A 14,951-nucleotide genomic window follows, 5' to 3' on the forward strand; every position below is an offset into this window, starting at 1 on the left:
ATTCTTGGATATATAAAATATGTATTGGGACAATAATATGGTTAATAATAGGGTAAAAGAAAATCCTTCCTGGCAATCAATACAAAAAAAAGTTGGCCTAGATCACAACCAATAATTCCATGTCCAATCATCGGGAAGCCCACGTTTCCAAGGGACCCCTCCCCAGGACTCGTCAGATCCCCCATGGCCTCCGAAAAACAAAGACTGCCTCTTCCTTGGAACCGCGTGGCTTCAAGAGCTGGACCCAAGAGTGGCGACTGCGTTTGCGGTGCGGGAGAAGCCACTAAGCCTGGGAAAGTGGGCGCTGAAAGCTCGGGCTGAACTTCTCTCCCATTCCTCTTCCCTCTAGGACAGCGACTGCTGCGAGCAGGAAAGGAGGCAGCCTGAGCCCGCGCCCCAGGCCGCGGCGTCCTGAAGACGGAGCAGCGACGGCTCTGGAGGGACCCGAAGGCCCGGTTTCCCACACCCCAGCCCAGACCCCCTGCCTGGCATCTCCCACCCCTAGGCGCTCCTGACCTCCAGGCCCCGGGGCGGATTCGGCCCCTTCACCACCATCTCCGGGAAGAACCAAACCTTTAATTTGGGGTTTTCTTGAGTAAACAAGTCTTTTGCTCGATGATGGATTCCATGCGTATATATTTTTGAAGGATTTGAGAAGCAGCATTTGGTTTTTTGATCTTCATTTTTGTGACAGTCTCTCCCTCACCTGTACATTTTTTTTGTGTGATTATTTTTCTTTCCGATCATTGTACCTTGACCCGCGAGTGAGAGGACTCAGAAGCCAAGAGCTCGCTCGCAGGGAGGATGTACCAGAGCCTGGCCATGGCCGCCAACCACGCGCCCCCTCCTGGGGCGTACGAGGCGGGCGGCCCCGGAGCCTTCATGCACGGTGCGGGCGCCGCGTCCTCGCCGGTCTATGTGCCCACGCCGCGGGTGCCCTCCTCGGTGCTGGGCCTGTCCTACCTCCAGGGCGGAGGCGGGGGCGCCGCGTCCGGAGCCACCTCCGGCGGCAGCACGGGCGCGGCCCCGTCGGGTGCTGGGCCCGGGACCCAACAGGGCAGCCCCGTCTGGAGCCAGGAGGGAGCGGCCTATACCCCGCCGCCCGTGTCGCCGCGCTTCTCCTTCCCGGGCACCACCGGGTCCCTGGCAGCTGCCGCCGCTGCCGCCGCGGCCCGGGAAGCCGCCGCCTACAGTACGGGCGGCGGGGCAGCGGGCGCAGGCCTGGCTGGGCGCGAGCAGTACGGCCGCGCCGGCTTCGCGGGCTCCTACTCCAGCCCGTACCCCGCCTACATGGCCGACGTGGGGGCGTCTTGGGCCGCAGCCGCCGCCGCCTCCGCGGGTCCCTTCGACAGCCCGGTCCTGCACAGCCTGCCCGGACGCGCCAACCCCGCCGCTCGACACCCCAATCTCGGTGAGTACTGATGCGAATCCCGGAGCCAGATGGGGACCAGAGCAGAGGCTGTCCAGAGCCCTGTTTGGGACATTTAATTTTCACAGGGTGGGGAGGGTCGTGGGGTGTGTTATTACGCGTGAGTTTCTAAGCAAAGCAAACCAGAAAGGTAGAAGCTGGTGGCGTGGGGCGATGGTGGGGTGAAGGTCGCAGTCCCAAGGAACCCACATTCTGCCAAGTGAGGACAGGCTCTCCCTGAGAGGAGATCGCAGGTGTCAGTCGGAAGGAGTCCTCCGAGCAGCCCAGACCTCGGGGCTGGCAGAGTGCAGTGCGCCCGGGGCAGCGGCCGGCACGGTGCCTGCGGGAGGCGGACGGGCTCCGGGAGGGGAGCAGCCGGGAGCCCCCCGGAGGACAGCGCTGGCGATCGCTGGGTTTCTGCCTCATTTCCTCCCGGCCCTCGCTCGGTCCTCCGCAGGGAACCGATTACGTCGGGCTTGGCAGCCAAGATCTCCTGGGCCATTTGGCGGCCCAGTTGGAGGATCCCTCGGGGTGGCAGATGATTTTGCTGCCGGGCTTTCACACCCGGAACAAAGGCGGGACCGGAGCGATGGAGATGGGTGGAACTGGGGCCGGCTTCAGGCGTGGGCCTCCGGGCCAGAGCGTATTGTCGCTTTGCCGGGACCCATGTGCCCAGGAGTATCTATAAAAGGCAGGCTGGTCAGTGTCCGGAAACAAGGGAAACTCAGAGAGGTTTCTTTAATCATACATACCCGCCTTGAACAGAGACCAGAGACCGACGTGAACGCAGACCGCCTCCGTATCCACGGGCTGCGGTTAGAACTAATCATTATCATGGGCACAATGTAATATTTCATTTGAATGTCACACCTGGGAAAGACGCCAGGCGCGTGCCCCCCTGCCCTGATTTATAGATGAACAAAATGAAATCTGAGAAAGGGCCTCGGTGCTTTGGGCTGGTTGGGGAAGGGAAGTGGCAACTTCTGATTAAAAATGCAAACGACCTCGGGCCGCGCTAGGGTGTGGACGGCGCTGGCTCTGGGGGAGGGGAGGCCCAGACTGGAGAAACAAAGTTAACATTTATTGACTGCCTACTAAGTGCTAAATCCTTTCACATTTGTTCTCACTTTGAAGAGGAAAGCCTGTCCCTCCCAGGTTTCCAGTCTTGGGCTGGCTCGGGGAAGGACCCGTGCTTTGAAGAGCTTTTAAATTATTCTCTGACCCTGGGTGGCCAGGGAAGGTCCCCCGGGGAATCCAGCCAAATACACATCTCATGTGAACTGATTAACCGTGCAAGTGGCGCCGGAGCTGGGTCTGTGGCTCCTCGTTTCCCCCTCCCCCTCGCAGGGGAGCCAGACGGCACACCCCAGGGGAGGAGGGAGACCTCCGGAGCCTTTGGGAGGACCCGAGAGAGATAGCGTGCCCCACATCTCCATACAATGGCCGCTCCGGTGGTTGTGCGGGTGGGGTGGGGCACTTTGCCCTGCATTCTTAGAACTCTGGCTTTCTCTCTAACTTCTGTTTTAAAAGAGGTCCCTGGCTGGGTGGCTCAGTTGGTTAGGGCATCATCCTGAAATGCCAAGGTTGCTGGTTCCATCTCCAGTTAGGGCACATATAAGAATCAATTAATGAATGCATAAATAAGTGGAACAACAAATCAATGTTTCTCTCTTTCTCAACTAAATAAAAATAAAATAAAAGTGTCCCCTAATTCCACTTCTTTTAACTTGGAGGTGGGGTGGGGAGGTTGATTCCTAACCCCTATAATCCTGGAGGAGAATTTAGTGTTTGGTTAGGGGAAAAAAAGAGGTCAAAAGCTAAAAATGGACGATACTTCCTGGATCATCAGAATTACAACTGCAACCATGCAGAAAACAAAAACGGTGTGAGTGCAGGCAGTGAGTATTTCGATCCTAAAATGTAGCCCATACCATGCAGGAGGCTGTTGGAGAAGTAATGTTTCCCAAATTCCAGTCTCATCAGATGGCAAGATGACCTCCAAAGAGTGCTCTCTAGCCAAGAAGTGTGGCTGTCTTCCCAGCACTCTGCTCTGTCCCACCAGCTCAGGAAGTCCCACCTGAAGACAGCCCTTGGGTCTGGTCTAACAACTTGATTGTCTCTTCTGCACATAGCCAAGTGTTTTAAATGGGCCAGTCATGAAAGATTCCGTGTTATAATTGTGAGGGAACATGAAGCAGGTTGAATTGGTTGGCATTCACATCTTCAGGTGGCACTTAGATATAAGCAAGTTAGGGTAAATGGGTGTTGTTGTTGTTTTTTTTAAAAAAATGGTTTTTATTGATTTCAGAAAAGAAGGGAAAGGGAGAGATAGAAACATCAATGATAAGAGAGAATCATTGATAGGCCGCCTCCTGCATGCCCCCCCCCCCCACCACTGGGGGTGGAGCCTGCAACCTGGGCATGTTTCCTTGACCAGAATTGAACCTGGGACCCTTCAGTTCATAGGCTGACAGTCTATCCACTGAACCATACCAGCTAGGGCATGGGTCACTGGGTTTTTATATGTTCCTTCTATCACGTGGATCCTCCTGAAAATGCCTGGTAGCTTTCTCAAGACCAATCCTGGCACATTAGCTGGCAGTGGCTGATAGCAGGATGATGATAAAGAAGTACTGATTCTTCAGTGTTTACTGAGAGCTGGCTGTGTAGAGTTGCCACCAGGCCCTAAGATGGCCATATAGTGTGATGGTGTGACTCAGGCAAACCTAGATTCAATTTCACGTGTCCCTGTGGTCTTGGTTGGGCAAGTTACCTCTCTCTGTCTCCTCTCTTTCTCTTTAGAAAAGGATAATGTAACTACTTTTAGTGTTCTATTAAATAAGAAAAACAAGGTAATGTTTGTGAAGTACTTGACCCCTCATTAACGATGGCTATTTCATTACACAGTCTCACACTCTCATGTGGAGTGACCACTTTTCCTGATTTGCTCAGGACTGAGGGGTTTTCCAGGACTTGGGAATTTTAATGTTAAACCTAGGACAGTCCCTAACAAATGAGGATGGTTGATCACCCTAAACAGACATGAAAATGGGTAAGTGACCCAGCAGCATGCGACAGTAATGAGCTCAGAGCAAAGGAGAGAAGAAAGAGGTTGTTCTTCCCTTTGTCTAGGAATCTGGAAGCCTGCACCTAAGTGGTGCCATCTCCATTTGGCCTTGAAGGTTGAGTAGGAGTTTGCCAGGAAAAGCACCTGCAAATTGAAAAGAAAAAAGAAGCCCTGGCCGGTGTGTCTGAGTGGTTAGAATGTTGACCTGCACACTGAAGGGTCACCAGCTTGATTCGGGTCAAGGGCATGTACCTGGGTTGCAGGTTTATCCCTGGCCCCAATTGGGCAAGTGCAGGAGGCAACCAATCATGTGTCTCTCTCACATCGATGTGGGGTTTTTTTCCCTCCCTCTCTCCCTCCCACCCCTTCCACCCTCTCTAAAAAAAATTATTGGAAAAATACCCTTGGTTGAGGATTAAAAAAAGAAGAAGAAGAAAAAGAAAAAAGAAAAAAAGTTATGCCCATTTACTATCACACTGTAGTACCATGAATGATACAACATAGCTTGGTATTTATCACCATAGGTAAAACCACACAGACTAACTCACCCTTCACTCCAAAACTGTTTGTGATTTTAATGAGGAAAAATAAGAACACACCTCTATTTTTTCTATAATATGAATCTCCTTAGTATTAACAATATCTTGCCAGAATACTTATGTTGGATTTTTAATAAGGTAAAAATCAAAGTAATAAAAGCTAATAGAGGCCTCTGTAAAGCCCTGCACTTAGGTTGGAAGGAATTTTTCTACCTTGACTGCAATGTATATGAACTTAATTCATTCCAAGTTCAATATGAGCCTTGACCCTAAAACAACAATTGAAATCGTTAATTAGGCTGCATTAATGGAATTATGTGACCTTAGTGAGGGCAGGTACAGAGTCTTACTCATATTTAAGTGCCTGGCACATGCCAGGCACTTAGCAAATATTTGAGAAGAGATCTAGGAGGCAATTGCCTCAGTCCGCTGCCCAGGTCAAACTGCACACAATGGCCACTGAGGAGGCCAACTGGGGAGCCTCAGAAAAGAGTGAGCAGTATGGGAGAAGGTTCTGGAAACTTTGGGAAACCACTGGAACTGTTGAGATTGCAGAAGTCACGGGGTGGATAAGTGAGGGTGAGAGTGACTGTGTACACAGATATCTAAAAGGCAGACGTCTGTGGCCTTCTAACCTTGTGCTGCTCCAGGTGAGCCGGTATTAAGTTTGAGAACACTTTCTCACCCTTGATTGTAGTTGTTGAAATGGAATAGGGACATGGTTTGTCTTAATAATAAACCCCTGGGCACTGAAAGTTCTGAGACTGCGTTGCCATCGGCCAGTGGAGCTGTGCAAGGAATTCTTGCATTTTATGTTGCAGGTCTGTGTTCGTGTTCATGTGAAGTAGCTATAGTAGGGTAATGTATCTGCCTTCTTTTAAAGAAACCAATCACAGTGGTTACACAGGTAGAGCAATTTGTCAAAACTGGTGGAAAGGTACTATTAATAAAACGAAGATTTTATTGCATGTACATTACAACCCAAAGTTGGTTTTTGTACCTATGAATGTTTGTAAATACATAAGGCTGAAAAGGGAACAATGGAAATTATATGTACGTATGCCTTGAAGGAAATGGCATTTTGGTAGATGTTACTGGAAACACTATTAAAATATAATTTATTATAAAATGACAGTTCTTTTGTGTAATAGAGAAACAATCAGTTATAATATTTTCAAAGGATTTCAAAATTTTTGAATCATTTAAAGCAGCGGTTCTCAACCTGTGGGTCGCGACCCCTTTGGGGGTCAAACGACCCTTTCACAGGGGTCGCCTAAGACCATCAGAAAACACATATATAATTACATATTGTTTTTTGTGATTAATCACTATGCTTTAATTATGTTCAATTTGTAACAATGAAAATACATCCTGCGTATCAGATATTTACATTATGATTCATAACAGTAGCAAAATTACAGTTATGAAGTAGCAACGAACATAATTTTATGGTTGGGGGTCACCACAACATGAGGAACTGTATTAAAGGGTCGCGGCATTAGGAAGGTTGAGAACCACTGATTTAAAGGGTTGGTTAAAAAAATTAACAATACAATGAAATACTTGTATATGACGCTATGTTACCCGGATGGTTTCTTTAAAAACTTTGCCTCTTTCACTGTATTCTGAGTTTATGGTGTAGGTCGGAGGAAAATTCTGAGGTGTTCTCTTGATCTTTTGGGGACTGCTTATCAATGAGGCCAGTTGCTTTCAGAGCCAGTTCATTTATAAAAGAAACACTATAAGATCAACTTTTTTTTTTTTTGTCCCAACTCTTAAAGTAATGTGTTTGGCTAGAGAATGATTTGTCAGTCTTTGAGAAAACCAAAGTTGTTTAACTTTCCGGTTACCACCCTGAGCAGGTCAGTCAGCCTTGGGCTGGTCTGTGGTGCTCAGCTGAGAACCAATTAAATGGGAAAGGTGTGTGGAGACCTGTCACCTGCCCAATTGTGTCTCATCAAAAGGTCAGGCCACATTTGCTAGGCACTTTCTAAGCACTCAGGTGGAATGATGCATGCACAGGAGACAGTTTTCGATAACACTTTCTTCTGTATCCCTCCCCATTTTTTTAAATTTTTTATTTTTTTACTTAAATTCGCTAAGAAAACAAACATACTCTGAGGTTCGAGGAAACAGGAAGTCTGATACCTGTGGGTGGGAGTGTAAATTGGTCCAACCATTATGAGAGCCCTTGGTGATAGCCAACAAATTACAAAGTAGGTTACTATTCACTCAGAAATTCAACTTCTAGGAATTTATTCTAGAAATAAACTGGCACATATTAGTTGCAGCACTCATTGTAGTAAAAAAAAAATGGAAATACTCTAAGTGTGCGTTATTAAGGGGCTGTTTGTATACATATGGCACAGGCAAACAATAGGATATCATGAAAGCATAAACATTCAGAAGTTCATTATGTTTATGGTATGGAGTCCTCTCCAAGATATTGTAAGTGCAGGATGTGTGTGTGGCACAATATTTGTGTAAAAAAAAATAAAAAAGGTTATATGTCTTTGAAAAGACTTAGTTTACCTCTGGAAATAGTATGCACAGGGAATTTGTACCCTTGATTGCTCATGGCGGGGATAGCAGGGCCAGTGAAGCATAAGGGTGGAAATGAATTTTCACCTTCTATACCTTGGAACTTTTTGAATTTTTAAAACTTCTTAACCATTCTTAACAGTAACTTTGTGCTTAATTTTGAATCCCTTAAATAACAAGAAAATCCATTTAGAATACAGGGAGGTTAAAGTTACGTTTTATTTTATTTTACCCCGGAGTGTATGGGTCACCAGTCTTCAGTATATTCGCATTGTTGTGAAACAGATTTTCAGAACTTTTTCCTCTTGCCAAACCGAAACTGTGCCCATTAAACATCTGCTCATTTCCCAGTCTCTTAGGAATTGGCAACCATCAGTCTACTTTCTGCCCCTTGAATTTGACTAGTCTAAGTATCTCATATAAGTGGAATCGTACACTACAGTATTTGTCCTTTCATGACTGGCTTATTTCCCTGAGCATACTGTCCTCACTGTTCATCTCTATTGTAGCATGGCAGAGTTTACTTCCTTTTAACACCGAATAAATGTCCATTGTATGTATTTTGTGTATTCATTCATCCATCTTGGACACTTGAGTTGTTTCCACCTCTTGACTAGTGAATAATGCTGCTGTGAACATGAATGTACAAATGCAACCTTTTCATTTGTGAACCATGTGAGTATATTACCAATTTAAAAAGTTAAACCAATAAAGTTTTTGTTTTTAAAGATCACCCTCACCCTAGCTGGTTTGTCTCAGTGGATAGAGTGGACTGAACCTGGTTCAATTCTGGTCAAGGGCACATGCCTGGGTTCCTGGCTCAGTCCCCAGTAGGGGGCATGCAGGAGGTAGCCGATCAATGATTCCCTCTCATCATTGATGTTGCTTTCTTTCTCTCCCTCTCCCTTCCTCTCTGAAATCAATAAAAATATTAAAAATAAATAAATAAAAATAAAAAAAATATATATATATATATATATATATATATATATATATCTCCTCACCAGAGGATATTTTTCCATTGATTTTTTTAGAAAGAGTGGAAGAAAGCGGGTAAGACAAAAAGAAATATCGATGTGAGAGAAACACATCGATTGGTTGCTTTCTGCAAGCAGGCAACCTGGGCCCTGGCCAGGAGGAGCCTGCAACTGAGGTACATGCCCTTGATCGGAATCGAACCCAGGACCCTTTGGTCCGCAGGCTGAGGCTCTATCTACTGAGCAAACCCGGCTAGGGCTAAACCAATTAAGTTTTTAAAGGGGCATACAGTAGCCATGAATTAACTTCCCCTTTTTTTAATGGGGTTCTATATTTAGTTTATGGATGTGTAGGAAAAGTACTTCAAAACAAATGTTTATTGAATTCGGCTTTTGATTTTTGCAATCCAACAGATTGCTTTACTGAAGGGACAAAAACCCTTTTCCTACTCTCAGTATCTATGGGGTAGCAGATCTCAGGCAGCAATTGTCAATTGCCCCCACCCCCACACTGACATGGCTCCCCTCTTGGGCACATTCACAGGTGTGAGCACTTCTCCCTGCCTCGGGTTATATTGGGGCTAGATTTCCTCAAAACCACTATCCTAGGGCAATGATGGGATTGTGTTAGAAAACAAATTACTGTTTTCCAGGGCAAGGTAAATCCTTTAGCCAATTCCTTTCAGCATGTTCTTTTAAGACAATTGAGTTGTATGCAATTTAGAGCTGAAGCGAGTTACAAATGTTGCTGCTTCTGTCTGCATAAGAAAGAGGCAGGATCGCTGGTTTTATCATTGCTTTGCTCCAGAAGAGGGCAATTCTTGAAGACCCGGGATGCTGCTGCTGCTTCAAAAACTTGAAGGGGCCTTTTTTGACATCTGAAAGTGTTTGCCTGCTGGTGCCTTGTTGGCCTGAACATTCTGAATAAGGGGCAATCATGCTCTCTCATGGTTTGGGAATGAGTGTCTCTATTGTATGGACCTTGGTCTCATGTAACACACTCCATGAAGAATTATTTAAACATTTTATTGGCTACCTAGGAGCTACTCCTTTGTCTCCTTCTAAAGAAAGAAGGTAGGAAAGAGAATATGAGTGGGGTTATAATAGGAATAACCTCTGGTCTGTTTTAAGTTGTATGAAATAAAAGTTCAAGGTTGGGTGCATTAATGTTTGGAAACTAGCTAATAACTTTTTAAAAATAAATTTTGTTACTGACTTTGGAGAGAGAGATAGAAACATCAATGATGAGAATCATTTATCGGCTGCCTCTTGCACGCCCCACACTGGGGATCAAGCCCACAACCCGGGCATATGCCTTGACCAGGAATCGAACAGTGACCTCCTGGTTCATAGGTCGACACTCAACACTGAACCACACCGGCTGGGCTAGCTAATAACTTTTTAGGGATAGTAGCCTATATCCTGTGCTACATATATATGCCCGTATCTTGCATTATATATGTGCAATTTCTATATAAGAAGTTGGGTCCTTTATTAAGGGTCAATGAGGAAGTTGTCAAGGACTTTTAAGTCTTTCCTGAGAAGTAGATATTATCTCCATTTTGCTGGGTAGGAAACTGATGCTCAGAAAGATTAAGTAATCTGCCCCAGCTCCCACTGGTAGAACACGGCAGCTCTGGTTTAGAACCCACATACATCCAACTTCCCGGACCGTGTTTTCCCCCATTTGCCACACTTTTCAGTAGCCCGTATCCCTGCAGAAACAGAAGATGTGTGTTGGTGGAAGGACTCAATTAAACCTTAGGCTTTTCTATTACTTGGCTCTCCACCTGCTCCCTCTCCCCGGTGTAGCTTCTCTTCTGTGTTTTCCGGCTTCCCCCAATGTCTCTCCAGTGCAATGTCTTCCCGAGTGACCGTCCATCTCATTCTGATGCTGCAGAACTTGCAATGTTAGGAATCCCTGCCCTGCACAAACTTCCTTTGCAGCCTCCTGATTCTGGTGTGCAGAGAATTACAGAGAGATTTCCCAGAATTCAGACCCTCCACACTAGAGGATTCTCACTGAGGGGAGACTCAGGGGAGGCGGGGGGGGGGGGTAGTTTGGCTGCATAAGAGCAAAACCACATGGCTCTCAAATACCTTTCCTAAACAAAAATGAAAACAGTCTTTTCTGTAGATTCAAATGTATTTGTGGGAGGAGCAGAGAAGATGGGGGGGCAGTAATTATGTTTTTAATGAAGGTGGGAGTAGGGGTATGGATCAAGAAAGTGAATAAAACCCCAACCAGACAACCCGTGTGGCATTGCTCTGAGCTGAACACAGAAGCCATCGGTGGAAGCTTTCTTGTTTCTGGCAGGGGGCCTATGGTTTTATCTATTACCGCTTTGTAATCAGAATTGAACTGGGATATTCAAGCCTCTTATCTGAATGAAGGGAATTTGCTTTTCTGGCCTTCAGCATTTTGCAGAATCTCCCAAACTGACTTCATGTCTTTAAATATCTTCTTTTTCCCCAGAGGAGGAATATAATCCAGGCAGGTAAGTCATTCCATATGTTTAAAGTCATTGAGAGGCCTCTGCAGGTGTGGAATGCCAGGCTGTCTTTCACTCTGTGTTGAATAGTCACAGATATACTTTATTTTGGAGGACAGTAAATCCAGGAGTCACTACCAGAATTTGGTGGGAAGTTTTGAGGATTAGTAAACCAATCACAGACCCAGCGTGGCTTCTTAAAATTGAATGCAGTCCTTACATTATTTTCTTAATCTTCCTTTTTTCTTCCCGGTTCCAATCTTCGTTTCTACTTCTAGCAATCCAGTCAAACTTTATCACCTCCATTCAGAATTGATCGATAGCAACTGGTGAGCAGGTTAATTATAATCACAGAATAAACGCTGAAGTCTCAAAGTTCACCACTTTCGCGATGTTTCCAAACCCCGCAGGGACCATGCCAAGAGACGCTCATTGACCCATTCAAGCAGGTGTGGGAGTTTGAACCGGGGGCAGACAATCGGATCTGATTCAAGACAACACAGTTTGGTTTCTTATCTCCAGCTTTTCCTATCTTATGATGTCTGTCATTTCAGATAAAAAAGTTCAGTCAATCGAGCTGGGAAATGGCAAGTTACATTTTCTTCTGATAAAAGTTTTCTAGTTGCTGTTTTATCAGATTGGCTTGAAATTGTATGTGTTTCTGTCAAGGTCTGCAATGACCTTTTCAGATATTTTATCAGGTATTAGGTGGGGAAACCTTCTTTTTTTTCTTTTTTCTTCGACCTAGCAAAGAATGACCTGACTTCCAAGACCATAAATCAAACCAGGTAAAGAGAGGCAATAATACAGGTTACCCTCAAAATTGAGTAGGCGGGGAAAACAAACAACAAATAAAACCTTTCCCTGGCATATGGAGAGAACTTAACTTGACCCTAAAGAAGGAATGTGGTTCTCACGGAGTGCACACTTAATAGGAAAAGACTACTTATTTGAAAAAAGAAAATGCTTTCCAGGTCAAAAGATGCCTTCAGAAAGAAACATATTTTTCCAATGGTATCAGAAAAAGTTAATTCTTGTTTTATTAAATATGGAAAAATGAAAAACTCATATAAACCAATGCACAAATATTTGATAATCTTACCATCCAAAGATAACCACTGTTAAGCATTAATCCTTTGACTTTTTAGTTACCATACATATGCAGGCATGTGTATACCTATATGTTTAAACAACCATAAAAGTTACTGTTTAGTTATTTCATCATTGAAGAAAGTTTTAATAAGATTAGTGACCAAGTCTGGCTCCTGCAGAAGATCCCTTAAATCAGGGATGGGGACATCCATCCTGCAGGCTGTATAAGGCTCAAGAAATCATTTGGTCTGACCCTGCCAACGCATTAGGGGTAAGTTAATTAAATGTTTAACCAAATATAGCAGGCTAATTTCTTAAAATATTATTTTTATGGATTTCAGAGAAGAGGGGAGAGAGAAAGAGAGAGAGAAACATCAAGGATGAGAATCATTGATTGGCTGCCTCCTGCATGCCCCCTACTAGGGACCAAGCCTGCAACCAGAATCTAACCCAGGACCCTTCAGTCCGCAGGTGGACGCTCTATCCACGGAGCCAAACCGGCTAGGGCCAGGCTAATTTTTAAGTTGATAATTTAATAGCCCTCGACTGATGTTATAAATATGCAAATGGCCCTCAGCAGAAAAAAGATTTCCCCACCCCTGCCTTAAATAGAGCAAAAATGGGAATTGATTGACAAAAATGCCAATAATAAATAGCCAATCAAACGGGAGAGTTGTGTGTGAAAACATAGTTTTTTTTAATCTTACGGTATATTAGATAGAGCCGGTTTAAAGCTTGAGCATATTTGTAAGTTCTCAACAGTTGCCCCCTTGAAGTGATTTGTGAAGCTCCGATTTGCTGGGAGATGTGAGCAGTAGCTCCCAACCCATTTTTTAGGGGAGATCATTGAGGTGAAACCACATTGGTCTGGCACCAAAGGCGCTGAGAATCATGTCCTGTGCTCTCATTTTCGTGCTGGGTGACTCTGGACCACTTATATGCCTCTCTTAGCTCGAATGTCTGCATTTATAAGGTTAAGAAATCAGCCAGGAGCAGAAATGCTAAAAAGGGCTGCTCTAGGGCCCTTTGGGAGATTAAAAATCCAGAGTCTTATGGCATCCCCATGATAATAGCTGATGTGGGCTGACCTTCCCCATACCAAAGCTACCATAGTAACACATAACCTTTATGGGCTTGCATCACACTCAAATCCATGCAGTCTGTGTAAAGCAGGTTTCCAAGGCAACCTGCCTCATTTTAAGCGACAGTATCTGTGAAATTTTGGGTTTGATGGCTCAGTTTTCTTTTTAATTTTTGTTTGTTTTTAATATATTTTTATTGATTTCAGAGAGGAAGGGAGAGGGAGAGAGAGATAGAAACATCAATGATGAGAGAGAATCATCAATCGCCTGCCTCCTGCATGTCCCCCACAGGGATGGAACCCACAACTCTGGCATGTGCCCTTGACGGGAATCGAACCTGGGACCCCTCAATCCGCAGGCTGATGCTCTATCCACTGAGCCAAACCAGCTAGGGCTATTTTTTTCTTATAATAATAAAATCCATAGCTACTGAAATGTAAAAATAGCTTTAGGAAGCCATGGGTTAAGTGACCTCAGAGTTGGTCTCAGTTTATTGTTCCTTTGCTTTTTGGTTATTACTAAACCCATTCAGTGTCTGAGCTCCTGGGAGGCAGTAGAGATCTACAGAGGGTAGAGCTCTGTTGCACACACCAGTACCAGACACATTTGCTCCATCCAACAACCAGCCAGCAAATATTTCTGCCTGCTTCCTGTGAGCGGGGCACTTGTTAGACTTCGGAGATCAGAAATGAACAAGATGGTCTCTGCATGCCAGCAGCTCGCTGTCTGGTGGTGGTGGGGCGGGGGGGGGGGGGGGGATAAAAGTGAATGCGCAGTCTCAGTGTATGGAGAGCTGTAACAGGGTCAATCTGGCTTCCACGGGAGCCCCTAGGATTCTTAAACTGGCCTTGGAACCAGAAGTTCAGACCAGGTTTCCTGGAGGAGGGGATTCCTGTGTTGAGTCCTAAATGATGATTAGGAGTTTGCTGCATAGAGGGAAGGATTTTCCAGGGTGAGGATGTCTCAAGTCTGGCTAGTCCCTTGTGTAAGGTGGGAGGGCATCAGGCTGGGAAGGAAGCAGAGGCATCTAAAGACTTTGAACTTGGCCTCTGGGAGAGAAGACATGAAAGGAGAACAGTGGGGTGGCAGGATTGGAGTAGCATTCTGGGTATAACTTTGGTTAGAGTGTAGACAGGCAAAAAGTACTGGCTTTCTATTTTGTTTTGTTTTGCCTCACTCTTGCAAGGGGATGACTGCCTTTCCTCTGCATTTCTGACTCGTCCCCAGTTAGAGAAAGAGCTGCGATGGGAAGCAAGCGCATGCTGCAAGGATGTTCAGAGGAGTTCAAGTGCATGTGCTTTGGCAGTAGGACACCGCGCAGCCTGTGGTTTGTGTCCATGCTGAGATGGGAAGAAGGGCCAAAAATTGAGGTTGATCCTAGTTCCAAAGCAGATCCTACCTTCCTTGTCCAGGGAAGGAAGAGGGGCGTGGCTAATCTGATCTCTGAGGCTGGGTCCCACCCTCTTATAATCCCACCTTCTTTTGTGATAATAGTTAGGTCAATGATGGGAGTGGCCTTGAATAGAATATTGATAATTACAGGCGAAAATGCTGTTTATGCGGGTAAGCATCACAAGACACTTTAGGGTGGATTAGCCAGAGCACCAGGAGGTATAGAGGTGAAGATAAAGATTTTAAGTTCAATTCTTGCCTTTTAAACAAATTTTAAATATGTTAAATTTCAAATATATGCAGAAGTAGAGAGTAACTCTTCATCCCTCAGCTTTAAACAAATATCAACTCATTACCAGCT

At 45.3% G+C, this 14,951-nt stretch overlaps 1 protein-coding gene across 3 annotated transcripts in view; it reads left to right on the forward strand.

Moving 5' to 3' along the window:
- The first annotated feature begins 532 nt into the window (after positions 1 to 532).
- Positions 533 to 14,951, forward strand: part of GATA4 (GATA binding protein 4) — a 51,439-nt gene continuing 37,020 nt past the window's right edge. For all 3 annotated transcript variants that reach the window (XM_059697609.1, XM_059697612.1, XM_059697610.1), the window contains exon 1: positions 533 to 1,411. In XM_059697609.1, the coding sequence (XP_059553592.1) occupies positions 805 to 1,411 (607 nt within the window). In that variant the 5' untranslated portion in view covers positions 533 to 804. The remainder of the gene's footprint in view (positions 1,412 to 14,951) is intronic.

Source organism: Myotis daubentonii, chromosome 5 (genome assembly GCF_963259705.1).
Source record: "Myotis daubentonii chromosome 5, mMyoDau2.1, whole genome shotgun sequence".
In the NCBI taxonomy this organism is placed as follows: Eukaryota; Metazoa; Chordata; class Mammalia; order Chiroptera; family Vespertilionidae; genus Myotis; species Myotis daubentonii.